The 26548-nt window shown below is 39.2% G+C and overlaps 1 protein-coding gene across 14 annotated transcripts in view; it reads left to right on the top strand.

Moving 5' to 3' along the window:
- The window catches only part of ITGA6 (integrin subunit alpha 6), an 84544-nt gene that overhangs the window by 40364 nt on the left and 17632 nt on the right, over positions 1-26548 (top strand). For 10 of the 14 annotated variants that reach the window (XM_081577782.1, XM_081577787.1, XM_081577779.1 and 7 more), the window contains 17 exons: positions 1505-1584; positions 3268-3523; positions 5155-5286; positions 8493-8703; positions 9412-9605; positions 9747-9835; positions 10541-10659; positions 16163-16261; positions 16512-16573; positions 21650-21810; positions 21984-22127; positions 24506-24621; positions 24739-24928; positions 25018-25101; positions 25198-25277; positions 25432-25509; positions 25597-25699. In XM_081577782.1, the coding sequence (XP_081433908.1) occupies positions 1505-1584; positions 3268-3523; positions 5155-5286; positions 8493-8703; positions 9412-9605; positions 9747-9835; positions 10541-10659; positions 16163-16261; positions 16512-16573; positions 21650-21810; positions 21984-22127; positions 24506-24621; positions 24739-24928; positions 25018-25101; positions 25198-25277; positions 25432-25509; positions 25597-25699 (2198 nt within the window). Of the gene's footprint in view, positions 1-1504; positions 1585-3267; positions 3524-5154; positions 5287-7259; positions 7377-8492; positions 8704-9411; positions 9606-9746; positions 9836-10540; positions 10660-16162; positions 16262-16511; positions 16574-21649; positions 21811-21983; positions 22128-24505; positions 24622-24738; positions 24929-25017; positions 25102-25197; positions 25278-25431; positions 25510-25596; positions 25700-26548 lie in introns of all 14 variants that reach the window. The other 4 variants (XM_081577773.1, XM_081577774.1, XM_081577776.1 and 1 more) reach the window with 2 other exon arrangements.

The raw sequence follows: 26548 nt of genomic DNA, 5'->3' as shown, positions 1-26548 counted from the left end.
ATACATTGACATGAATCCACCATGGGTGTACATGTTTTCCCCTTCCAGAACCCCCCTTCCACCTCCCTCCCCATCCCACCCCTCCGGGTCATCCCGGTGCACCAGCCCCGAGCACCCTGTATCATGCATTGAACCTGGACTGGCGATTCGTTTCACATATGATAATTTACATGGAAAACACTCTCCAACATAAATCACAGCAGGATCCTCTATGACCCACCTCCTAGAATATTGGAAATAAAAGCAAAAATAAACAAATGGGACCTAATTAAAAGCTTTTGCACAACAAAGGAACATTTACTTTTTAAGTCACTTTGGCTGCACGTTTTTTGCTGTCTACCCAACCCTGGTTTCCAAGCTGGTATGGTGTATTGATGTTGCCACCTAGTGATGTTTTGAAGTTCTACAGGAGACTGTTGAAAAATTGTTCAGAAAATTAAATGTGTATCCTGCACTCAGCAGCCAAAAGTTCTCATTTGCTGTTAAAATATTAGGGAGAATGTTAAATATAAGATCTTTCTAAAATGAGAGCTGGACAACATGGATAAATTTTTCCCTACTATCTCAGATAGAGGCTTGTTTTGTATAGACTGTGTGGGCACAGCAAATAGTGTCCTGAGAAGCTGCAATCAAACCTAATTTGCCATTCTTGGTCGACGCAGATTTGCAGCTTTGTATTTATGTTCTTCTCTCTTTCTTTTTTTTTAATCTTTTTAGCAACAACTTTTTTTTTTAACTGATTGGAAAATAATATATGTTAATTGTGAGAAATCTGTAAATGACATTGAACTATAAAGAAAAAATCCAAACCCACCAATAATGTAGAGATAATCCCTATTTATTTAACATTTTGGCATTTTTCTGTCTGCCTACCAAAAGTTGTTTAATTTTCCTGTTTTTGTAATGATTCAAAATTGAAAGTCATGCCTTTTCATTAAAGAAGGCAAAGTTTTGGATGCAGGGTTATACAGTAGGCTCAAATTGATACTGAAGAGCGCACAGTGAGATTTCTGGTTTCCCTCTCTCCTTTTTGGAAGGAGGAGGTAAAAATAAATATATCACTTTGCTTTTTTTCATCAATTGAAAGATAGAAAGTGGATCTGAGGACTTGTTTTCCCACCTCCAGTAAAGAAAAGCAAAGTTCATGCTATTATGTAACAAATTTGAGGGTATGTAGAGATGCAACTCCCTTTTTGTTAGTTTGGATGGTAATTTCTCTACTTGGGACTCTGGGTGTCAGAGAAGGTGAAGGGCTACCAGGTAGAGTTACATATTTTATGTAAAGAATTTGGTGAAACATTCATACCAATAACCACTCACCTGTTTTCTTAAGATGGAAAGTAATTTTTATGGATTGAGTAACTGCATTTACTAAGTAGTTAGACTTGGAGTCAAGGCGGTTTAGAAGCTGTTTCTTGCATTTTTGCTCATGTGTTGGTTCATGGCAGTAGCTTTGAAGTCCTAACTGTGTGTGTGTGTGTGACCTGTGCTGCTTTCTCCGCAGCTGACCCTTCTTCGGAGAGCAAGGAAGACCAGTGGATGGGAGTCACTGTCCAAAGCCAGGGTCCAGGCGGCAAAGTTGTGGTGAGTACAGAGAGATGTGTCCGTTCCGCGCTGACCACCTGTTGTGTGCTAGTGTTGGGCTTACAGCAGTGCACAGAGCAGACAGCTTCCGCCTGCCTGGAGTGTACATTCTACAAAACCGACTGCTGTACAGCAGGAATTGATGTCAAGAGGAAATCAAACCATTACTTTTTCTGTGCTTCCTGATTCACTTTGAAACAGCTCTACAAGCTGCTTTTCCTTAGAACTTTTAGATCCAAAAAAACTTACTTAAAAGCCTTTACTGAATGTCCCTACAACTTTAGGTGGTCTTAAAAAAGCAAAGCAAAACCTTACATGTTTTTTGTCCTGGGAACTATGCAGCTATTATAGATGAGTTAAAAAAATCTGGGAATGGTCATGCAAAGTAAGGATCAGATCATTTTAAACTCTGTTTTCTGGGCTACTTGAGATAGAAGTGGTAGCCGAGAAAAAAGGGTTGTTCGATGGAATGTGTTAGGTGGCCTTGGAGGTGCCAGACTGGATCACGATGATCTTCCTGTCTCTTTCAAAATCTGGTTGCTGTAACAAATTTATGTAGAATTTTGAGAAAAATGAGAATTTTACCAAGTATTGAATTTTACATCTAAGAAGATGCATTATAGGATATTGACTTGGACATTGTAAAGTATTTTCAGCCTGTGTTATATGGAGGGTGGCCATGAATACCCATATGTGAAAATTAGAGTTTATTTTGTCTCTCCCCGCAGTATGAGAGATGTGTCACATCTCTCTGCCTTTTTAAAAGGCTTCTCTCTGCCTTTTAAAATAAACTTAATCTCAGAGTTTAAAGGATAAGTTAAGATAGGATTGATTATGAGGAAATAGTATGGATAAAAGGAAAATGCCTTTGTTTTAGCCCAATTCCTGTGAAAATATGTCCATGATTTCTCTCCTCTGGAACGTGTTCCTTCTTTTCATGAACATACTGATATGAAGGTTTATGTAGCCACTAAAAGCCAATTAAATTGAGAAGATGAAATAAGGTGTTTCTCATTGTTTATGTGACAGGTAAATTTACAAATAAATTGCCTGTGAATTGCAGATTGTTGTTGTTTAAACACTGAGTCGTGTGTGTGCACGTGTGCTAAGTTGCTTCAGTCTTGTGCGACCCTGTGGACTCTAGCCCGCCAGGCTCCTCTGTCCATGGGATTCTCCAGGCAAGAATACTGGAGTGGGTTGCCATGCCCTTCAGGGAATCCTCCTGACCCAGGGATCAAACCTGCGTCTCTTATATTTCCTGCATTGGCAGGCAGGTTCTTTACCACTAGCGCCACCTGGGAAGTCCCACTTAGTCATGTCCGACTCTTTTGCGACCGCATGGACTGTAGCCTGCCAGGCTCCTCTGTCCATGGCATTTCCCAGGCAAGAATACTGGAGTGGGTTACCATTTCCTTCTCCAGGGGATTACAGATTGGCCTTCAATATTTAGATTGCAGCATTATTCTCTGGATGACGATAAGACAGAAGTCCTTTGCTAGATAATGGTCTCCTCCTTGCAACTTTGGGGAAGATTTGCTGGTTTTCTGTTCTGGTCTCAGGATGAGGACACATTTAACATCCCATTTAGAATTAACCTCTTGATTGTTGACAATTTCATTGGTTTGTAATGAAAAACTTCAGATTTGCCAACACATGTGGGCTGTTTTATTCATCTGCTTGCAGACATGTGCTCATCGATATGAAAAAAGACAACATGTTAATACAAAGCAGGAATCCCGAGACATCTTTGGAAGGTGCTACGTCCTAAGTCAGAATCTCAGGATTGAAGATGATATGGATGGAGGAGACTGGAGTTTTTGTGATGGCCGATTGAGAGGTCATGAAAAATTTGGTTCTTGCCAGCAAGGTGTAGCAGCTACTTTTACTAAAGACTTCCATTACATTGCATTTGGAGCCCCAGGCACTTATAACTGGAAAGGTATGCCGTGTATTTATGCCGTGTATTTATAGAAATGGAGATTAGAATGACTGCATAATTTCTGCCTATGCACCATGATTTAGTACATTTTAAATTAAAACAATGTATTATAAGGCATTTGTATATTATAGAAGTAGAGTAGGATTATTAAAATATCTTAATTCTGATTTTTAAAAACAATCGTCAAAATGTATGTTCTAAGATTTTTTCCCTCTGCTAGCAATTTACATTCATATAACTAATTAACGTCCTTTTGTAAAAATATAGTTAGCATTAGTTTTTGCTGTTTTGTATTTGCTTGTCTCATGAAACTGAAAGTTTTAATTTTAACATAAGGATCTGAAAACTGAGAAGAATTGAGTGGTGTTGTATACAAATAATATTGTATCGATACAGACATTTCTTTAGTCATGTATTAGTCGGCCTATGTTTTGCTAATAAAGCAGGGTAGTTAGAAAGACAGATGAGAAATTAGGAAATTTTGAGATGATTGCAGGTAACTTGTGGAAGGGTTGTTGAATGGTATTGTTTAAATAATCTCGAGGTGTAGGTGAAGGGCGACATCACATTTTTTGCCTGGAGGAACATGGTCAGTGCCCCCGTAATAAAAGTTCAACTTCTGAAGAAATTAAGCAGGTATAGAAGACCACTCTATTATAAAGGACAATTTACCTGATTCTAATTCATAGTGAAGAGAAATACATCTGATTCAGAAATAAGATTTTTGGGGGAAAAATTTATTATAATAAATCCTATGTTCTAACATTTTCTATAGTCAGAAAAATCTTGGGAAAATTTTTCATTGTTCATTCAAAACTTTCTGAGTTTTAATTTCTGTTAGGAATGGTCCTTGAATACCTTCCTGGGTATGTCATTCATAGCAGCCTTTGGGAATAATTTCCTTAGGCTACCCACCCTCAGCTGAATCTTCCGCATAGCAGCATTTGTTGGGTTATTTTGACCTAATAACACACTGAATTTAGAAATAGTTTTATTTTAGCAAGAGATGCCATACATAGTAAAACAAAATAAAAACACCCACCAATTATGTATGTTTTATTTATGGGAAATACATCTTGCTTGCTTTGTAAATGCTGACTTAAAATATTACCACTTAAAAAAAATCTTATAGTGAAGGACTTACTATGTGAGATCTTCTCTTTTCAATGATTAGGTCTGAAAATTTTTTGAAGATTTAAAATCTCTGGTTAAAAATGATTGGAAGAGAATATCAAAATACTAATCTTGCTTTCACACCATAGTAAAGAAGGTGAATTGATTTAGGATTATAGAAAATATATAATATATCAGGTTCATAAAGAGTTTTCTGTAGGTTTAGTTAATTAAACATTCCATTTTCCATCTATAATTCCATTTTCATGGCATTATAAAGATAATTCATGAAAACACGTGGACATATTTTATTACTAGAACAATTTTGTTTGGTGTAAAAATCTACACGAACAGGATTTTTTAACTTTAGTAACCTCAAAAGTCATCTTCTGCCTTTTTGTTCTCCAAACTTTTCTTTCTGAACTTAATGATAACATCAGGAATGTTTATTAGAACCATCTATTTTATTTTGTTTCATCTTCATTTTTTTTTTCTTTTTTACCATTTCATTCTTTTAGGGATTGTTCGTGTAGAGCAAAAGAATAACACTTTTTTTGACATGAACATCTTTGAAGATGGGCCTTATGAAGTTGGTGGAGAGACTGACCATGATGAAAGTCTAGTTCCTGTTCCTGCTAACAGTTATTTAGGTAGGAACGAGAGTAGATGACGTGCGTACCTCTTCAGATGCCTCTGTGTGACACTGCTGTCACAGGACCCTGGACTGTGAGGCTGAGAAAAGGCCAGATTGGAGCTGGGGGCCTGTGGCTGCATTTACTGGAACTTAAAGCTTGGTGATCCCTGAGGTAATCTGACTGATACTTGGGGTATCTGACCTGAGCTGCCTCAAAGCAAGAGGAAACCTACCATCTCCTAAAATCTTCTGTCCTCCTGCGTGGAGGTCTGTTTCCTGAGCTAACGTCCACTTCGTAACCCGCACCAGGCAGTCCGTGCAGCCATGACACAATGCATGGATGTAAGCAAGAGGCCCAGCTGTCTTCCCTCTCCCTTCAGTGCCTCTTTTTGGAGAGATACTCTTGAAGAGCTACATTTATGAAGTTACTCTTAAGTGGCAGGTCAAGACCTCCAGGTCCATCCTCTGTGACTGCCCTTCTCCACGGGTTGGCCTTGCTTCTGGATTGTCACAAGGCCCCTGGTGGGTGGCATGGGGGCTTTCCAGCCGAGCCAGAGCCACACTGCTAGAGCAGCTCCAAGGACACCCAGATTGTGGTCTAAGTGCCAATTCCTTAACTCCTAACGCTTGTTTGCGTTACTAATGGGTGTCCTAAATTATTCATGTGCATTATGGTAATTACACAAGGGCTTTTAAAAGCTTTAATTCTTGGTATGAGTTGACATAAAGAATAATCACTGTGTAATTCTTGGAAAAAAATGTAAAAAATCTACTAAATCTAATAGTATCCTATTCTTTTTAGAAAATAGAGAAGTGCCATATGCTGGAGATCTTACTAGAACAATGGAAGGTTAAAAAGGGGAAAAAAATAGGTGTAGATCTAAAAATAATTCTAAACAAGGTATTAGTAAACATATTCTTTAAAAATTGTTCTAATTATATAGATAAGTATGAACAGTACTGTTAACTAAAAAAAACTGTTCAGAAACTCCCCCACCCCTAAATTAAAAACTTGGTGTGAAGACACAGAATGGGGAAAACTTATACTTACCACTTGTTAAGCACCTACTGTATGCTATAAAGTGAAGTCGCTCAGTCGTGTCCGACTCTTTGCGACCCCGTGGACTGTAGCCTATTGTATGCTATAAATCACATACTATTACTTACTACTTTATAGGTCTTATTTGTTCTTTCCAACTATATTATAAAATAATAATAAAAAAGGAAATAATTTCCTTTTGCTGATGCAGAAAAAAATCCCTGTGACTGAGGGAAATGAATTTCCTAGTCCAAGGTCACACAATTAATTTCTTCCCCAGCCAAGGGAAGAAATGCTCATCAAAATGATTGGGACAGGGTGGGAAGCAGCGGGATATGTGATTGCTGTCAGTGCCTTTGCAGGACAGGAGGGGAACATAGGGCTGAGTGGTTTGCAGTCTCAATTATTAAATAGGATTTTCCAGGGTAAAATTCTTTCCAAGGTAAATATTAATAGTATCAATAAACCAATATTTTATTTGAATAAATTTTAACAGACAACCTCTTCAAATGAGTTACTTAGGGATTAGTTTATGCCATTTCAATCTAATGGCTCTGGTCAAGAAGCCAGCACTTTGGTTTGTAAGATAGATGCCCATGGATTTTATCTTAGTGTCTACTGGAACATTTGAAAATATTAAACTTTTTTTTATTAAACACATTTGCCACTTTCAGAATGGATTTCCTCAAAAGCGGATACTGGGTCGGGGTGGGGAGAATAGTGTCACATTTCTACTGTTACATTTTGGCTGTCTGTGCATCTGTCATTTCAAAAAAATCAGCAGGTTTTAGGAGGAAAATGATCTGCATGAGGTTTGGAAGCTGGCAAAGAGGGTGGCTTGCCGGATGCAGCGGTGGCCTCATCATTGCGAGCACGGCAGTAGCCGGTGTGCCTCTTACCAAGCATAATTGCTTTTTCTTCAATCTCTTCCGTCCCGTGCATGTGTACAGGCCTGCTGTTTTTGACCAGCGTTTCCTATACAGATCCCGATCAGTTTGTTTATAAAACACAGCCTCCCAGGGAGCAGCCCGACACATCCCCTGATGTGATGATGAATAGCTACCTAGGTTTGTGACCTCTGAGATGACAAATAAATGGTCTTGGTCATGGTCATTTAAGAATTTTTTTTTGATCCATACAGAGCATAAATCTTTTTATTTTCTATTTCATTTCAAGTGAAGCACACACAAAAAGCATGCCTCGGTTGAGGCTCTGCAGCCAGAATGGCTTCCAGAGCTGAATTCAATTGTGTCTCCTTTCTAAACTTGTAGCTCATCCTATTTTTCAACTTGCTTCACAATTTGAGAACTGCAACAGTAGTGGTGATGCTTTTCATAAATAAAACCCAATTAAAAGGGTGAGCTTATAGTATTCTGCATCTGCCTCTTCACATGGGAAGATTTGCCTTATTCAGACGATTTTGATGTGTGGACATTTGTGTCTGCTTGCCATTTAACCTCAGTATTGGTAATCTGACATCCTACCTGATGCTTTATAATGAAGTTTCTAATGTTTTTCTGCCCTCTGAACAAGTGTGTAATTGATACAGATGACAACTTGCTCACCTCTATTGTTTATGCTAGGTTCTCAAATCTCATCAGTCATGGTTTTGTTTGCATGTTTGTGTCTGAGAACTAAGTTGGCCCTAAGGAGTAAAATGCTGGCTGTGGTATATTAATGTTGTTAGCATTCTTTTATTCCCTGATGACCAAGAAGATTGATGAATATAGAAGTTACTAATCACTGCATTATAGCAAAACCCACCAGGCACTCAATTATGCTATGTCAGGTTGCATCTTGGTGTACAGGATGTAACTTTACCTTGATAACTTAGTATCTAGCTTGATCTTCTTTTACAGCAGTTTCAGTATTGGAATGGAGTTTGAACTGATTCTTAAGTAGCATGTATGCTTCATGATTGAAGTTACACAAATGCTAACTAGCACAGTGCTTTTCTTTAAATGTCTTAATATGTTTAATATACGCCCATAGAAAACAGGGAAATACCTACTATTTTGTGCTTGAGTCAGATGTCTTGATTCTGTAACTCTTATCATAGATATGATAGCTGGTGAGGAGGGTCAGAAGGAGAGTGGTGGGAAGCAAAAAGTAATGATGAAGTGACCAGTGTTAGAGACCTCCTGAAGAACAGAGTTGATAAGTACCGTGTTTTGTTTTTCTAGGCTTTTCTTTGGACTCAGGGAAAGGTATTGTTTCCAAAGATGAGATCACTTTTGTATCTGGTGCTCCTAGAGCCAATCATAGTGGAGCTGTGGTTTTGCTTAAAAGAGACCTGAAGTCTGCACACCTTCTCCCTGAGCACATATTTGATGGGGAAGGGCTGGCTTCTTCATTTGGCTATGACGTGGCAGTGGTGGACCTCAACAAAGATGGGTAAGAGCCTCTGAGGTTATTTTACATTTGCGGAGAACTCATTGCTGCTCTGACTTCTGTAGGTCTTGAGAAGAAATACCCTTCCAGGTTAGTTGATGAAAAGAATATTTCTGCTGCCAAATTTTTACCATCCCATCAGTCTTCCTCACTTATATTTTGGTAGCAGACATTCATTACCCTCCCTAGGATGTAGGATTACATTTTCAGTCTTCAGTTTTTACTATGTCCTAGGATCATGGGTCTGTGAGAATTAAAATTTAACTAAAAAAAAAAAAAAAAAAATGACACCTACGTGGTTCTGTTCTGTGGTTTCTTAAGGGGATATTGGAGCATCCAGAATGTCCTGTTGAAAGTAGGGATTGGTGACAAAGTCGATACAAAGGTGTCTGGTTGGTGGTGCCAATCTGGGTCTTTGGTAGAAGGTCGAAGTTTGAAGGGAGTGGAATCTTTACTGGGAGTCTCTCTGCACTATAGATGTAACTTGGAAACTGGCTTCAAGTTCTAACAGTTGATGTTTTCCTTTGGGTGTTATTAGAGGCTACCTAGTTTTTAAAAAAATACTTCAATTGATGAGATATAAATTCCAGATTTGAGGTCCTTTTTATCATATCTCTTTGTGTCCTTAGTACCCATTCATGTGGGATTCACCCTAAGCTTGCTGATATTTTGGCCAGTGGTTCACAGTTCTTCCCCTCATTATGTTTTCAGGTGGCAAGATATAGTTATTGGAGCCCCACAGTATTTTGATAGAAGTGGAGAAGTTGGAGGTGCAGTGTATGTCTACATTAACCAGCAAGGCAGATGGAATAACGTCAAGCCGATTCGTCTTAATGGAACCAAAGATTCTATGTTTGGCATTGCAGTCAAAAATATTGGTGATATTAATCAAGATGGCTACCCAGGTAGACAATAGATTGTGAAATGGTCATGATTTTTAGATTATGTGATTGTCTAAAATAGTGAGCGCTCATGACATGTTTTAAAATGTTGTATTGGAATGCTTTTAAAATGTGACGTTTGTTAAAATGTGGTGTTGTTAACAGATATTGCAGTTGGAGCACCCTATGATGGTAAGGGGAAGGTTTTTATCTATCATGGATCTGCGAATGGAATAAATACCAAACCAACACAGGTAACTAGATAACTTGGATTTCTACAGTTAAAGTCTCAATAGTTTTCTTTCCAATGGATTGTTTAGGTTTATGTTAATTTTCACACTAATCATGTGTTACTTACAAGTCTACAATAGTATGAACTTTGGTTTTATAAAAAATGTATTAGAAGATATCTTGTAAATAGATTTAAATGCAGTGAGCTGCTTGTTTTAAATTGTAAAATTTCTTTGGTAAGTTAAGAATCAAACTAAGCCAAAGGAAAAGATTCTTCTACCCTGACAGCATAAAGAGATGGAATGTGATATATTTCCTTTAGTAGCATATTAAGAAGGGATGAAACTGGATAAACATAAGAGATGATTGTAATTGCATAGAGAATCAGATACCAAAATCTAAAAATTGCTTTAGAGGAAAATAAGACATTTGGAGGGCAGGAAGAGAAGTTTGGTTTGAAAATACACTGATTGACTTAATATAGTACATAAGGTTATCAAAAATTCTCTTCTGTCTTTTGAGATATAACATAAATCAGGTAACTTTTGTGAAAATAAAATGCATGAAATGTTTGATCACGTGTATACTTATTTATAATTCAGTTGTGGTTTAATATAATTTGTAAGTAAACTCTTTAACTTCAGTTCAAAAGAGACTTATCTTCAAAGCATAAATAAAAGGCTTATTTTAGTAGCCAGGTGTCCATTCTGATGCCCTATTCCTTTCAGGTTCTTGAGGGTAAATCACCTTTTTTTGGATATTCAATTGCTGGAAACATGGACCTTGATAGAAATTCCTACCCTGATGTTGCTGTTGGTTCCCTCTCAGATTCGGTAACTATTTTCAGGTATGTAATCTCTTGCTTTAAGCTTGTTTGGTAAATCTACTTACACTAGAGTTTTTTGTTTTTTTTTTAATCTTTTGAATTGAAATTTGTAACAACTGTACTTCAAAGGCAAAGTCTTGTATGAGTTTTGAATATTTTCTTCTCTTGAGAGTAGTACAACAATGTAATAAAAACCTATTTTGTAGAGTCTTGGTATAATTTTGAACTAATTTTTTAAAAAGGTCAGAACTGGTGGAAACTTTTTACCTTTACATTTATAAAAACTGAAACAAAGAATTTGACCGTATAAAGAATTTAAAGAAGGAAATGAATGTACTGTGTTTTACCATCCATTAAGAAACTCCAAAATTTTGGTTTATATCCTTCTAGGTTTTTTTCTGTGAATATACATGTATGTTTAACAAAATTGAGATTGTAACATACATATAGTTTTGTAATCTGCTTTTGCTGGTTTGTAATGAATAGTGGTGTTGGAGAAGACTCTTGAGAGTCCCTTGGACTGCAAGGAGATCCAATCAGTCCATCCTAAAAGAGATCAATCCTGGGTGTTCATTGGAAGGTCTGATGTTGAAGCTGAAACTCCAATACTTTGGCCACCTCATGCGAAGGGTTGACTCATTGGAAAAGACCCTAATGCTGGGTAGGATTGGGGGCAGAAGGAGAAGGGGACGACAGAGGATGAGATGGTTGGATGGCATAACCGACTCGATGGACATGGGTTTGGGTGGACTCCGGGAGTTGGTGATGGACAGAGAGGCCTGGCGTGCTGCAATTCATGGGGTTGCAAAGAGTCGGACACGACTGAGCGACTGAACTGAACTGAATGAATAGTGGCCTTTTTCTGTGAGTGAGTATAATGCATAGTGGGTTATTTCCCTGTTGTTGAGTACTTTTCTGAAATGAAGTTAACGGTTGTCTGAGGCATCACATGGGTCATGTGTTTATTTAACAACTTTTGGGGTGTTTATTTAACAACTGCCATACTGTCATACTGTCATTGGACAGTTAGGTTGTTTTCCAGGTTTGGTGGTTTGCTTCCTTGATACACAAAGCTGTAAGCATCCTTACTTTTCTTCACGTCCTAGATTATTTCCTTACGATAACTTCCTAAAAGTGAGTTGCAAAGTTGAAGGGCATGTGTTTTTTAGGAGTTGTGATTCCTTCAACCAAAATGATCTCCAGAAAGGCTGTAGCGGTTTGCCCATCAGCTGTGTCTCAGTGGCCTTATCCCAGCAATTCCATCACTGCTGGAAATTGCCAGGAAAAATTGTGCAAAACATTTTTTATTTATTTAAAAAATAGCACATTCTTTTTTTATTTTTTTAAAAAAGGTTAATACAGAATTGCAGTTAAGTGCAAGTTTTCCAATATTCTTTCCTTCCATCAAACAACTTTTAATAGTTTTGAGTCTCCCTCCACTTCTAGGGTATCATCAAACAGCCATACTGTAACTGCTATCCTCTATTCTGGTTTGTAAAAATTAACCTCTTCCATTTTCTCTCCTTGTTAATACAGATATATCAATCTTATTCTCTTTAAAAGCTCGATATTATTCCATAATATGCATTTAATGAGTCCTTGGTTGATGGAATTTTTAGATAGTCTCTGACTTTTAGCTATTATAAACAGTGTGTTAGATGGTGTATTGTATATATAACTCCATGTGATGGATTTTTTAAAGAAAAATTCCTAGAAATAGAATGGCTGGGATCAAGGTTAGCACATTTTTGTATTCAACACGTGTGTGTATGCGTACTCAGTCAGTCTCTGACTCCAACCACATGGACTGCAGCCTGCCAGGCTCCTCTGTCCATGGGATTTCCAAGGCAAGAATACTGGAGTGAGCAGCCATTTCCTCCTCTAGGGGATTTTCCTGACCCAGGGATTGAACCCTCATCTCCTGCATTGGCAGCTAGATGGATTCTTTACCACTGAGCCACCTGGGAAGCCCTTATTCATACATATGCCCACAGAAAAGTTGTAGCAATTTATGCTCACAGCAGCAACCTACCAGAGGGCCCATTTTCTCACACTTTTACTGACACCCAACAGGATGAATCTATTTAATTTTTGCCACTGTGGTGTGATCTCATCTTTTGATTGAATTTTCAATTCTTCGATCATTGGTAAAAATGACCCATTTGGGTTTGTTTGTTTGTTTTTTAAAAAAACTATTTGGCTTTATAGTCATTTTTATCTAAAGAACCTCCTCAAAGAAATGGGCGGCAATGTACAGTGAAACCCTAAATGAAAAATAATCTGTATGTCATGTGTACACTTGGTACCGTCATTGCTCTGTATTCTTCTGGAAGGATGCCAAGCATAGATGTAGCCTCAATATCTAAAATAGTATCCTAACCAAAGCCCCTGGGGATAATAAAATGACACCAGGATACTTTTGAAGAGAATACTACTTAAAAAAAGACAGAATATACTGTGCATTTATATAATGTGGTATAAAATACTATAGAAAAATAGTCTTCTAGTTAAATGGCAAGATCCATGAAAGTCATGTTATGTGAAAGCTAAGAACCAGAAGAGACATTACAGGATGGCAAAAGTGGGAGACATAGGTGGAGAAAGTAAGTGGAGAAAGTAAGTGGAGAAAAATATATCTGGAATGTTAGGCCAAAGGAAGAAGTTAAAAGAATAGTTTGAATGAATGTCTGTTACTGCCTTTATATGCCTGTTTCTCTCTGTTCATGTGTTAGGTATTAACCTTAAAATAGTCAACATTTTTAAAAGGTGGGAGAGTATAGTATAACATTCAATTATTTTAGCAGTTTCCATCAAAAAGCAATTTGAACTTCTAATTTTAGATACAGACCTCTGGTATCAAGAAGACTTGAATTCTTGTAACAAAATTTGGTTACCAAGACTTTCCCAGGAGATAGCTTGTCTTTAGCCAGTTAAATATTTGTATCTGTATGTAATTGATATTTTAATATCCTTACTTTCCTGTCCCTATAAGTAGGTTGATTGTGAATCCTGTATACATGTTCCTTCTTTCCTCATAGATAGTATGAAAATGAATTTCAAAAGCCTTTGCTAATAAGATAACTTTACTGTTTTACAAATAAGAAAAGCAGAGGCCCAGGACTTGCCTGTGCTTTTGAGCCTGGATCCTGTGAGAGCAGGGCATGGTACCTAAATCTTCCCAATGTCAGTCTCCACTAAACCATGCTAGTACTATGATACTAAATGTAAATGCCAACTAAACAGGACAGCTGAGCAATAAGATTTGCTTTATGTGTTAAAAGGCATTTTTATGATTTCATATATAATGTGCTCTGAAAATTGTGTATATTGTGTGTTTAAAAACAGGATTTAGGCGGAAGTGTGTGTTAAAATATTTATTTTGAAATGTATGCAGCACCAAAGCCTTAATACTATTATATGTAAAACACTCTAGCATTTGTAGCAACTGGTATTAAAACATTTATGAACTTTTTGCCTTCTAAATATGCTCTCAAAACTTTAGAAACATACCTACAGGCATACTTCATTTTATTGCACTTTGTTTTACTGCACTTCACAGATATCTGTGGGAGTTTTTTGTTTGTTTATTTAAAAAATTGAAGGCTTGTGGCAAGGTGTCATTTTCCCAACATGTGTTTGCTTCATGTCTCTCTGTCACATTTTGGCAATTCTTGTGATATTTTTCATTTATTATAACTTTTTCATTTATTATTACTTTAATTCTGGTCATCTTGGATATTACTGCTATGAATTCCTGAAGGCCCAGATGCTGACTAGCATTTTTTTAGCAATAAAGTATTTTTTAATTAAGGCAGGTACATTGTTTTTTAGACATAATTCCATTGCAACTTAATATACTACAGTATAGTGTAAACATAACTTTTATGTACTGGGAAACCAAAAAATTCAAGTGACTCCTTTATTTCAATCTTTGTTTTATTGCTGTGGTGTGCAGCCAAACCTGCAGTATCTCCAGTGTAAAATAACAATAGAAAGATAAACAATTAAGGTAAGGGAAATGAAAAAAATGGGAGCATCATTTGCCCTTTTATTGGCTCTTGCCTTCCCCATGAAGGTACTCACTCTTTGTCTGGCCTACAGACAGATTGATTCCAGAAGTTCAGACTAGCTCTTTGAAATTTGAAATACATTTTCTTGTGGAACACTATTCTCCAGGATGGCTGGGTTTACCACAAACCCACCAAAGTTGGTGTGAATGAATCCCTGTGGTAATGGAACCACAGAAATAGATTTGAGTTCATGTGGGGAGTGACAGAGGCAAGAGATGTACTGTCTGCCCAGCCCTTTGGCACCCCCAACCACCACACCCTTGCATTTCTGTGCCAGTGGTGCAGGGATCAAGCCATAGGCCTTTGGTGACCCCTTTGGCTGTGGCAGGTAGGGAAGAATATATAAGGGAGAAAGATGATGTTTTTACATGGTGAGAAGGGCTAAAGGTGTAGGATTCCGCTTCTTGTGTGTCTGTGAGATTGAGTTAAGGCAGAGATAGGAAAGGATAAAGGATTCCAGGCTTTGCTTATAGAGATACTGTGGGGGTAGAAAAGTTGTGGTCAGTACTGGCAAGCACGTGAGGTTGGAGATAGGAGAGTCCTAGGGAGGATAGGAAGCTCAGATATTGTAAGATGGGGACCTGTAAGTTCAGGACTTGCCTAGATTACTAAAATTCACATATATGTAGAAATCCTGGGAGTGAGCACCCCAGGTGTTAGATGTATGTTGGTATAACCTTTTTGGAGCTTTTTTGGGGGGGGGCAAGATTACCCAGAATTAAAAATGCATATATTGTTTGACCCAGAAATTCTGCTTAAGAATTTATCCTACAGATAAACAGATATATGAACTTAGGACACATACATGTACATAGATGTATATGCAAGGATGTTTGTCAGCTGAAAGCCTTACAAAATTGTAAATGTCCACTGATTAAGGGACTGGTTGAATAAATGATGTTCCATTGGTAGATGCAACACCACCAGCTGTGAGAAACAACTAGATTTGTGTGTAGAGATATGAGAAGACCTCTGAAATGTGAATGAGAAAAAGCAATGTGCAGACCAATAAGCATGAAAAACTCCCACTTAGAAAGAAATGCTTGTTTTATATTTAATTTTAAGTAGTATTTTTAATTGAACCAGACTGATATGTCTGGAAGGACATGCAAAGCTCCTTGAGAGTTTGGGTGGGGATGAGACATATTCACCTGAAAACTATGGAGCTTTTTACATATTAAAAACTCCATTAATGCTAAAATTATTAATATAAAACAATTTATAATTTTGAATGTGTCATGTTTAAACATTTTTATAAATATCACGTCATCATGTTTTAAATTATGTCTGTTAACAGCTATTTCCTTGAGCAACGGGGGAGCAGGAGTAACATTGGGAAACAGAGTTTTCCTGTGGTTTTTAAGATGCGGCATCTGAGGATGCCTGTGTAGTATGTGAGTTCATCTTACATCCAGATAGCAAAAGGCTGAGCTTGTCTTCTCCTTTGTCTTCAGATCCCGGCCTGTGATTAATATTCAGCAAACCATCACAGTAACACCTAACAGAATTGATCTCCGTCAGAAAACGGTCTGTGGGGCGCCTAGTGGGATATGGTGAGCATTTGTGTTATGTCCACTCTTCCCCCACAGTTTCATGTCTCTGCTTTATGATGACCTGGTTGCCCTGAGGAGCCACGGGGAAGATTAAGAGAAATGGGGAAAGGGAAGAGGAGTCTTGTCAAGTGGATAGATAACATTTTACTCATCGGTCATCACTGGGGTATATGAGGATGAGGAATGTGTTGAGATTTTTTTCCAGGGCAGTAAGGCATCTCTTAATGACTATGTGTTTGATTTTGTACAGCCTCAAGGTTAAGGCCTGTTTTGAATATACTGCCAAACCCACCGGTTACAATCCTTCAATAAGTAAGTACCTAGTACTTTTTGTTTGTTTGCTTATCTGAACATCTTTATTTTGCTTAATTTTCTTTAATTGGAGTATAATTGCTTTACAATGTTGTGTTAGTTTCTGCTGTACAACAAAGTGAATCAACTGAAATTAGATCTTTTCTGTCTGTCAGGTTGAAAAGTTCTGAATAAATAACTAGAACGAAACTGTAATGGCCAACATGGGTCCATAAATTCTGATTTAAAGAACTAAGTCTGTCTGTCATCTTCTTTTTAATCAGAAGGGTGAAGCACAAGAGGAAGAAAAATGCATTTGGTCCCCATTTGAATTTTCCAGAGCAGATGGTTTAGGGCAGAATGAATGCTTTGGATAAGTACTCATTTGCTACCACAACCATTTCCTCCATGTCTGTCTTTGAAAAGCAGTGTGGAAAATTGGTTTTGTGGTTGTGAGGTGGCGGGTGGTAGTTGTAGAAGAGTGACCGCGGGAGCCCGAGTCCTACTTGAATAAATTGTCAGTTTCTAGTCTCTTCGCTGCTGGGTCCCCTCCCAGAGGCCTCTGTGGTCCAGAACACCCATGCCATATCCCTGAGGGTGGGCCCGGGGGGACCTGAAGACTGGGCTTGAACTCAGAGGCTTGGGCTCTGCTCCTGGATCCAGTGCTTCAGCACAGAGCTAATCCCATAATGTTTGAGTTTTTATTCTTCTATCAGTTAAAAATAAATACCTCTGATGGGAATTAACTACGTAGGATTGTGGCACAGTTCAGATGAGATAAGGTGGTGAAAGGGCTTCCCTGGTGGCTGAGATAGTAAAGAATCTGCCTGCAATGCAGGAGACCCAGGTTTGACTCCCTGGGTTGGGAAGATCCCCTGGAGAAGGGAATCACTACCCACTGCAGTATTCTTACCTGGAGAGTTCCATGGACAGAGGGGCCTGGCAGGCTACAGTCCATGGTGTCGCAAAGAGTTGGACACGACTGAGTTTCACTTTTTCAAGGTGGTGAAAGCAGGTTGTCATTCATAAGGTCTTATGCAACTTCGATTTTTTATAAGAAAGACAGGAGTTTTGCCACAGGGTTGGACAAATTTTTAATGATAATCTCACAATAGTGATGATCACCAGGGCCTTCTCTGGTGTGTTTTAGTAGCAGCTGTACCTCTTCAGGAGTAAGCCAGAGTGAAGCTGGGGGCCTAGGAATCTAAAGACATCTATTCCCCAAAGAGGAAGTGCAGAGTGAGGGTGATTTCCTTCTGGGGTCAGCTGTGGTCCCAGCGGCTAGGTGTTCCAATGCAGCAGAGCCACCAACGAAGCCTTTCCGGAAGGACAGGGTGGTTCTCAAGGTTTTCAGTTTTTACTCCTCTTTGAGATGGAATGAGTTTTCTTAAGGCTTCTCCATGTTACCTTGAGTATTTCTTTTCTTTATGAAAAAAAGATGTCCCTTTATGATATCCCAGAACTTCACAAATAAATAAGTCTGCCTTCACCCAATCCATGCTATCATAAACCCACTCGGCCTTCATCGCCCCAGATTTTAAACTGTCCTCAGGAGATTTCTTCATCTCCTCACCTTTGTAGGCTCCTTCTTCTGGGCCACCTCCTGCTGTATTGTCCCTCCATGAGCTCTGCAGACCTTGCAGTATGGTATGCATGTATTAGGACTTTCCACCCCCAGGGGAGCTGTGGCCTTTCACTGTGCTCTTGAAGTAGCCTGTATTTTATGGAGTATAGAAAATACTGTTCTTTGTGTGGCTTTCAGTAATAGAACATATTTTATGATTTCTCACAATCTCTCAGCCTCTCAGATTTTGTGTTGTTTTTACCCAGCTGTGGTGCGTTACACTTGCCAGCTTGGATCGTGGGGCCTTTTCCCATTGTGTCTGGAAGCAGCCTGCAGAGACCAGGAAGGACAGAGACTAGGCAGGGAGAGGGAAAGGAAGCATGGTTTCATTCTATTGATCATCTTCTCAAACCACACTGTTTGCCAAAGATGTCAAAGCTCATCAGAACATTTCTTGTCTTCCCTCAGATCAATCATTTATACAAAATAAATTACAAACTTCCTTCTAGCTTAACTGCTGCCCTTGATGCCATGTATATTAATTTTATATCACTACCCCTACATTAACCAAGTGTTTATGGATAGCCCACTATAGATTGGGCTTCCCTTGTGGCTCAGCTGGTAAAGAATCTGCCCGCAATGCGGGAGACCCGGGTTCAATCCCTGGCTTGGAAGATTCCGCTGGAGAAGGGAAAGGCTACCCGCTCCGGTATTCTGGCCTGGAGAGTTCCTTGGACTGTTTAGTCCATGGGGTTGCAAAGAGTCGGACACAACTGAGCGACTTTCACTTCACTATAGAAAGAAATTTTTTTCTCTGAAGAAATTGAAAGAAAGCCTGTTTTCATTGCCATTGCTTCCACAGTATTGGGAAATTCTAAGTCAAATAAAGCAGAACTTGCACAAAGCTGCAAGAGTTAATACATCTAAAATCTGTTCCCCGTGTCCAAGTGTGTGAGCTTATTGTTCGGCCAGGCTGTTTTAACTCGGCAGTCCTTGGATATAGTGTTCCATACTTATAGATATTTATAATTGAGCCTTAATGACTATTCTACTTGGCTTGCCCCTGCAAAGGTCAGCAAAGGTGGCCAGCAAGGATTTTAAGATGATGTGAACTGTCTGGAGGGTCAGAAAATGTTGGAGAGGGTTTGGTAGATAAATGGTTTTAATGCCCCCACACACTCTCCTGCTTTTGCCGTGAGGGGCACTCAGCATGTGAGCCTGCGTCTGGTTCATTGTGAAGTTAGCAGGTCACTGATAAATGGATGATGTCAAGGCTCACAGAGGGCCTAAAATGGAGGCACATTCCATTTGGCAGCCATGACATTTAAGAATTCTTCAGATGGACACAGAAATTACTATTGAAACTGTTGTTTCTAAATTTTGGTTTTACATATGGGAACAGCCATTGTTTCAGCATAAGGATGATGACAGTGTATGTGTGTGCGTGCAAATGTGCATTGGGTATGTGTTGATGTGTTTGTTCATCTATTCTACTAATCCTATTTATGTCAGGTGTTGTGCTGTTGCTGGGGAATACAATGGTGAACAGCTGGAGGTGGTCTCTGGAGCGGCTTTTCCTGGGAAAGTGATCAGGCATTCACAGTGCAGCAGACTTAAGTGTAGTGATGAGAGAAATAGAATACTGTCGGACCCCCGAGGAGGGGCCGGGAGAGCTTCCTGGAGGAAGTAACATCCACGCTGAAATCTGAAGGAGGAGTAGAGTTAGCCTAGCAATGAAAGAGAGGTAAAATGAAAAGGAGCGGGGTGGTCCAGCTGGCAGAAGCATAGGGGAAGTGGGAACCTGCGCATCTAAGAGGCTTTTTAAGGCAGTCATCTTTTGTGTTTGTGACACAAAAGGAGCTGACTCCGTTTCTTGCTGTAGGACTCTGGGCTGGTCACCTAGCTCTGTGGGTCTCCAGTTCTTCATCTATAAGTAGAGGGTATTAAAACAGATGCTTGCAAAAAGGTCCCTTCCAAACTCTAATGTGACTATTAGAACATGGATTCATTTTCTGGAGCAGATTTTTTCCCTGAGGCTGGCTTCTCTGACCCTGTACACACTGATTTGCTTTCCCTTCTGATGGTTTTGTTGTTTAGTTGCTAAGTCATAACCTTCTCTTTTGTAACCCCATGGACTGTAGCCCGCCAAGCCAGGCTCCTTTTGTCCATGGGATTTCCCAGGCAAGAATACTAGAGTGGATTGCCATTTCCTTTTCCAGGGGTTCTTCCCAACACAGGGATCGAACTTGTGTCACCTGCATTGCAGGTGGATTCTTTACCACTGAGCCACCTGGGAAGCCCCTTCTGATGGTTTTTTGTTATTGTTCAGTTACTAAGTCAAGTCCAAATCTTTGCAACCCCGTGGACTGTAGCATGCCTGGCTCCTCTGTCCTCCACTGTTTCTCAGCGTTTGCTCAAATTCATGTCCATTGATTCAGTGTTGCCATTTAACCATCTCATTATCTGTTGCCCAGTCTTTCCCAGCATCAGGGTCTTTTGCAGTGAGTTGGCTCTTGGCATCAGGTGGCCAAAGTATCGGAGCTTCAGCTGCAGCATCAGTCCTTCCAGTGGATATTCAGTGTTGATTTCCTTTAGTGTTGACTGGTTTGATATCCTTGTAGTTCAAGGATGGTTAGTGAGTGATTAATAAATGTAAGTCATTTAGGTATTAAAACATAGCAGCTATATCCAGCGAATTGGCAAAGAATGCATTCTGAAGTTAAGAAATGAGATTTTGATTATCCAAATCCTAGCTTGTCTCTGAGCTCTGTTTGTGTAGGTAATCACAAGTAGGATGTGCCCTCTGGGGCTTTGGAAGTGGAAACCTTGATTCTGGGAGTTTTATTAACGGACGAAGGGGCCCTCTAACCACTGAAAGGAAGTATGTTTTACCTTTAAATTCTTCATCTTTTTTAAGTGAAAAGTCTCATCCTATTGTCAAGACATCTCCATCTCTAATATGTTTTTTCTCTTTTGACAAGTTTTCTTTATGAGTGCTTTAATGTGTATAAGAACCACCTGATGATCTTATTAAAATGCAGCCTCGGGTTCAGTAGTCTGGCTGGGCCTGAGGATCTGCATTCCTGACACCACGCAGGCGAAGCTGCTGTTGATCTAGAGGCCTTTTTGGAATTTAAGCACCAGACTGTTGAAGAGGGAGTCAGTTTAGGTCCTTCGGCAGAGTTAGCTGCCCTCTTATTGTCTGTCTTACTCTTGTGAGTTCTTGAAATGCAGTGAGAAACTGATTCTTAACGCGTCTCTGAGGTTTTGACTTATTCTCGAGCTCCCCCACGTGGCCCAAAGGAAATGTAGCTTTAAAAATTGTTCACAGTAATGGGCAGGAAAGGACAGCTTGATTTGAAACATCCTAAGTCAGAATGTACATTGCCAGGAGATATGAAGGAAAACCATGGCAATGAGAAAAAAATGTTCTAAGAGGAATTAAAATATATCAAAAATGAACTTAGTATACTTCTAGCTGTGTTGTGTATGAGTGCATTTTAAGTTCCTGTGATTTTGCTGATTTCATCTAGCCATTGTGGGCACTCTGGAGGCTGAAAAGGAAAGAAGAAAATCTGGGCTGTCGTCAAGAGTTCAGTTTCGAAACCAAGGTTCTGAGCCCAAGTATACGCAAGAGCTTACTCTGAACAGACAGAAACAGAAGGCGTGCATGGAGGAAACCCTCTGGCTCCAGGTGAGGGCCGCAGACAGATCAGTTCTGTTTCGCAGGTGCATGGCCACAAGTGTAGATTTGACATTTTATATGAATACTAGCAACACATTATCCAGGACAAAGGAAAGCATTGTTTTGGAGTTCCCTAGTAGTGTTTATAGCATGCTTTAACTGTGTCTCTGCATTCTTTTCAGGAAAACATCAGAGATAAACTGCGTCCCATTCCCATAACTGCTTCAGTGGAGATCCAGGAGCCGAGCACTCGGAGGCGAGTGAATTCGCTTCCGGAAGTTCTTCCAATTCTGAATTCAAATGAACCCAAGTCTGTTCACACAGATGTAAGTATTTCTGGTTTTCATTTTACTAATTGTTTGCCATTTTATTATGCTAAATCAAACATCTCTGAAGACAAAAGACTAGTGATTGATTTGCCCTAAAGGCCATTCCTTTGTATATTAAATAAGCTTTTTAAAATATGTATAGTTTGGAAAAAATTTGCTTCCCAAGTAAACAATGGATATAGAAACCTACAGAATATAATTTAGAGCTGAGAGTTGTTTTTCTCAATAATTTTTGGTCATTGAGACTTATTGAGACTATAATTGACAAAACTTATTATTCTCATGAGCTTTCCTGGTGGCTGAAATGGTAAAGAATCTGCCTGCAATGCGGGAGATCTGGGTTCAATCCCTGGGTTGGGAAGATCCCCTGGAGGAGAGCATGGCAACACACTCCAGTATTCTTGTCTGGAGAATCCCTATGGACAGAGGAGCCTGGTGGGCTATAGTCCATGGGGTTGCAAAGAGTCAGACACAACTGAAATATGTGAGCAATGAAACAGTCAAAATTTAGTGTCTAATGTAGCCTATGTAATCTTAGGAAGTAAAATTTATATGGTGTGGCTTGCTGTATACCTCTTATGAAGTGGTGGGTATTTGTTTGCTAGGGTTTAGGATGCTTGCATCTGTAGGATTAGGCTGGGGACCGGTGACATCTTGATTTAATGTTTTGTACTTGCCAAAATATAGTTGGTAGTGGAGTGTCCACTTTGAGGCACTGGTTCTGGTGGCCCACTGACGAAGCTTTTCATGAATGAGTTAGGCCTAGGGGCTCATGCCTACACCTGCACATTGCAGTATTTACTGTCATCAAGTGTAGTTCCTTACATACTTTTCAGTACACTTTCAATGTCACTTGTTCAGTCACTAAGTCATGTCCATGGGCTGCAACCCGTCAGGCTCCTCTGTCCGCCACTATCTCCCAGAGTTTGCTAAAATTCATGTCCATTGAGTCAGTGATGCTATCTAGCCATCTCATCCTCTGTCACCCCCTTCTCCTGTTGCCTGCAATCTTTCCCAGCATCAGGGTTTTTTCCAATGGAGTCAGCTCTTCACATCTTCGCATCAGGTGGCCAAAGTATTGGAGCTTCAGCTTCAGCATCAGTTCTTCCAGTGAATATTCTTCCAGTGAATATTCAGGGTTGATTTCCTTTAGGATTGACTGGTTTGATATCCTTGCTGTCCAAGGGACTCTCAAGAGTCTTCTCCAGCACCACAATTTGAAAGCATCAGTTATTCAGTGCTCAGCCTTCTTTATGATCCAACTGTCACATCAGTACATGACTACTGGGAAACCATAGCTTTGATTATGTGTACCTTTGTTGGTGGAGTGATGTCTCTGCTTTTTAACACATTGACTAGGGTTGTCATAGCTTTTCTTCCAAGAAGCAAGTGTCTTTTAATTTCATGGCTGCAGTCTCTATCCGCAGTGATTTTGGAACCCAGGAAAATAAAATCTGTCAGTGCTTCCACTTTTCCCCCTTCTATTTGCCATAAAGTGATGGGACCAGATGCCATGATCTTAGTTTTTTTAAAGTTGAGTTTCAAGCCAACTTTTTCACCCTGTTCAAAAGGCTCTTTATTTCTCTTCACTTGCTACTATTAGAGCAGTATCATCTGCATATCTGAGATTGTTGATATTTCTCCTGACAGTCTTGATTCTAGTTTGTAATTCATCCAGCCTGGCATTTCACATGATGCATTCTGCATATGAGTTAAATAAGCAAGGTCACAATATACAGCCTTGTTGTACTTGTTAATGTCACTTATTGTTACATTAATATTTCTTCTGTATATTCCCATATACACAAGCTCCATAGTCATGTTAAACATAAAAAACAAGAAGACCATTTTCCTAATTATTCATTAGTGTGATTATCAAGCATCCCTTAACATCGTGCAAGATACTCTGCCCTTTGCTTTCCTAACCTTGAACTCTTTCCCCATCTGTGCAATGGGTCTCTGAACAGTATATGCCTCATAGTCCCTTGTGAGGATTGCATGAGTTTAAATACATAGTCATGTGTTAGGTAGTGCTGTCATTATTATTGTTAATTCTTACAGTAACCCTGTATAGCAGGGCAGTGGTATCCCCACATCACCTATGTTGAAGCCTAGACTATGAAAGATTAAGTAACTGGCCCAAAGCCACACAGCTGAGCCAGGTTTACTCTCTACTGCCCTTCAGCAGCTCAGTGCCTTGGTCAAAGTGTTCTGAAAACACAGTTTCATTAAAGGACAGAGTGGGCGTTCGATGCAAAGTATGTTTGTAGTTTGAATTCTGCTATGGTAATTGTCACAATGGGAAATGAACTCTATGAAACAGTCACCTATTTAGAGTCCTAAATGGTGTAAATTACAATTTTGTTTTCCCACAGGTGCACTTCTTAAAAGAGGGATGTGGAGACGACAACATATGTAACAGCAACCTTAAGCTAGAGTATAAATTTTGTACCCGAGAAGGAAATCAGGACAAATTTTCTTATTTACCAATGTAAGAATTGTGCTGTAGTACTAGCAAAAATGGCTCTGGCTTTGCAGTGACTTTTTGTGAAGGGTTATTGAAAATCTATTGAGAACTTTGTTGTTTTCCTTTTTTTTTTTGTAATAGTCAAAAAGGTGTACCAGAACTAGTTCTAAAAGATCAGAAGGACATTGCTTTAGAAATAACAGTGACGAACAGCCCTTCTAACCCAAAGAATCCCACCAAAGATGGTGATGATGCTCACGAAGCTAAACTTATTGCCACTTTTCCAGACACTCTGACTTATTCTGCATATAGAGAACTGAGGGCTTTCCCTGTAAGTATTTTAAGAGACCAGCTTGGAGGAAAAAAAACCATTGTGTGGTAAGTGAATGTTTTGTGATCTGGTCTGTTTTTTTATTACAGGAGAAGCAGTTGAGTTGTGTTGCCAACCAGAATGGCTCACAAGCAGACTGTGAGCTTGGGAATCCTTTTAAAAGAAATTCCAGTGTAGGTGATGCCTTTACATACTGTATTTTAATTTTTAAAATATTACTGCAGTGTCAATATGTTCAGCCTATGTTAACAGCTATTTCTGTTTCTTAGGTTACTTTTTATTTGATTTTAAGTACAACTGAGGTCACCTTTGACACCACAGATCTGGATATTAATCTGAAGTTGGAAACGTAAGAGATTCTTTCGACCTTCCATTCAGAATTATTTCATGAAAACACAGCCAGTCAATGAATTGGCCTTTATCTAACTCATAAAAGAAGTGTAATTTAATGAGAAAACTGACTGTTACAATAAAACCCTATTGTTTCCCTTTCATTTTTCCAGAACAAGCAATCAAGATAATTTGGCTTCAATTACAGCTACAGCAAAAGTGGTTATTGAACTGCTTTTATCGGTCTCTGGGTAAGTGTTTGTGTTTAGCATAACAAATCAGTGTCTGAAAGAACCATTTACAATCCTCACTAAAACTGGTGTTTTTTAATTTAACAGAGTTGCTAAACCTTCCCAGGTGTATTTTGGAGGTAGGGTAGTTGGTGAGCAAGCGATGAAATCTGAAGAGGACGTGGGAAGTTTAATTGAGTACGAGTTCAGGGTAAGTGGTCACAGTTGGCCCTTCCAGTCTGTGTATCATATCAGAAGCTGACCTGTGCTATATATGATCTTGAATATGTAGTTTTAATAGGTAATAATAAATAAGCATGATAAAGGGAGCTTGCCAGTTTTTAAACAGCATACTGGCTTAGTGTAAAAGTTGTCTTTCAGAATGGAGAGCCACAACTTCATTCAACACAGGACTCTGTTCAGAATTGAATTCAGTTTGGTCTTTTTCTTCTTAGGGAGTTTTAATGTATTAATAAATGTGGTGTTGAGACAAAAGAATACTCGATTCCCCCCCTTCCCCCCCGCCCCCAGAGTCTGTCTATAAAACAAAAATCTCAAAATGCCATTTGGCTTTAGAATGTGTGAATGATTTATTTCTTGCTCTGTTGTAAGGTCATCTCTCTTATTGCTTATGGTTAATGTTCACTGACCTTTCCCAAGTGCAGTTTTGTGATGGTGAATGTGGATTTGACGTATACCCGAAAGGAAGACTAATGATTGCTCTGACCCATTCCAAAGTAGGTAGTCACAGTGGCTCTTAAGTCCAGTCAAATGAACATAAAGTGCATGGTACAGAGGTAGTTCATAACTCATATGCAGGTTCAGGTCTGTGTGGCTCAAATCATGTTCCTGAAAGCACAGTGACTGTGGTTGAGGTGAAAGTCTGAAATAGCAAAAATGGGTCCACCCTTGACTCTAGCAGGATGAAGAGGTGGAATTCTCCTCTGAAAGCATCTCTTAGCTTTACAGACACAACTGTGACAGCTAGTGGGTGGTGGTGATTATGACACCTATGCAGATGTGGCTGCAAAGAGGTCTGTGGGTTCTGGAGCAGTCTTTC

This window comes from Giraffa tippelskirchi, chromosome 3 (assembly GCF_054371585.1).
Source record: "Giraffa tippelskirchi isolate mGirTip1 chromosome 3, T2T-mGirTip1v1.2.pri, whole genome shotgun sequence".
NCBI classification, from domain to species: Eukaryota; Metazoa; Chordata; class Mammalia; order Artiodactyla; family Giraffidae; genus Giraffa; species Giraffa tippelskirchi.
This window is presented reverse-complemented; position numbering and strand designations above follow the sequence as displayed.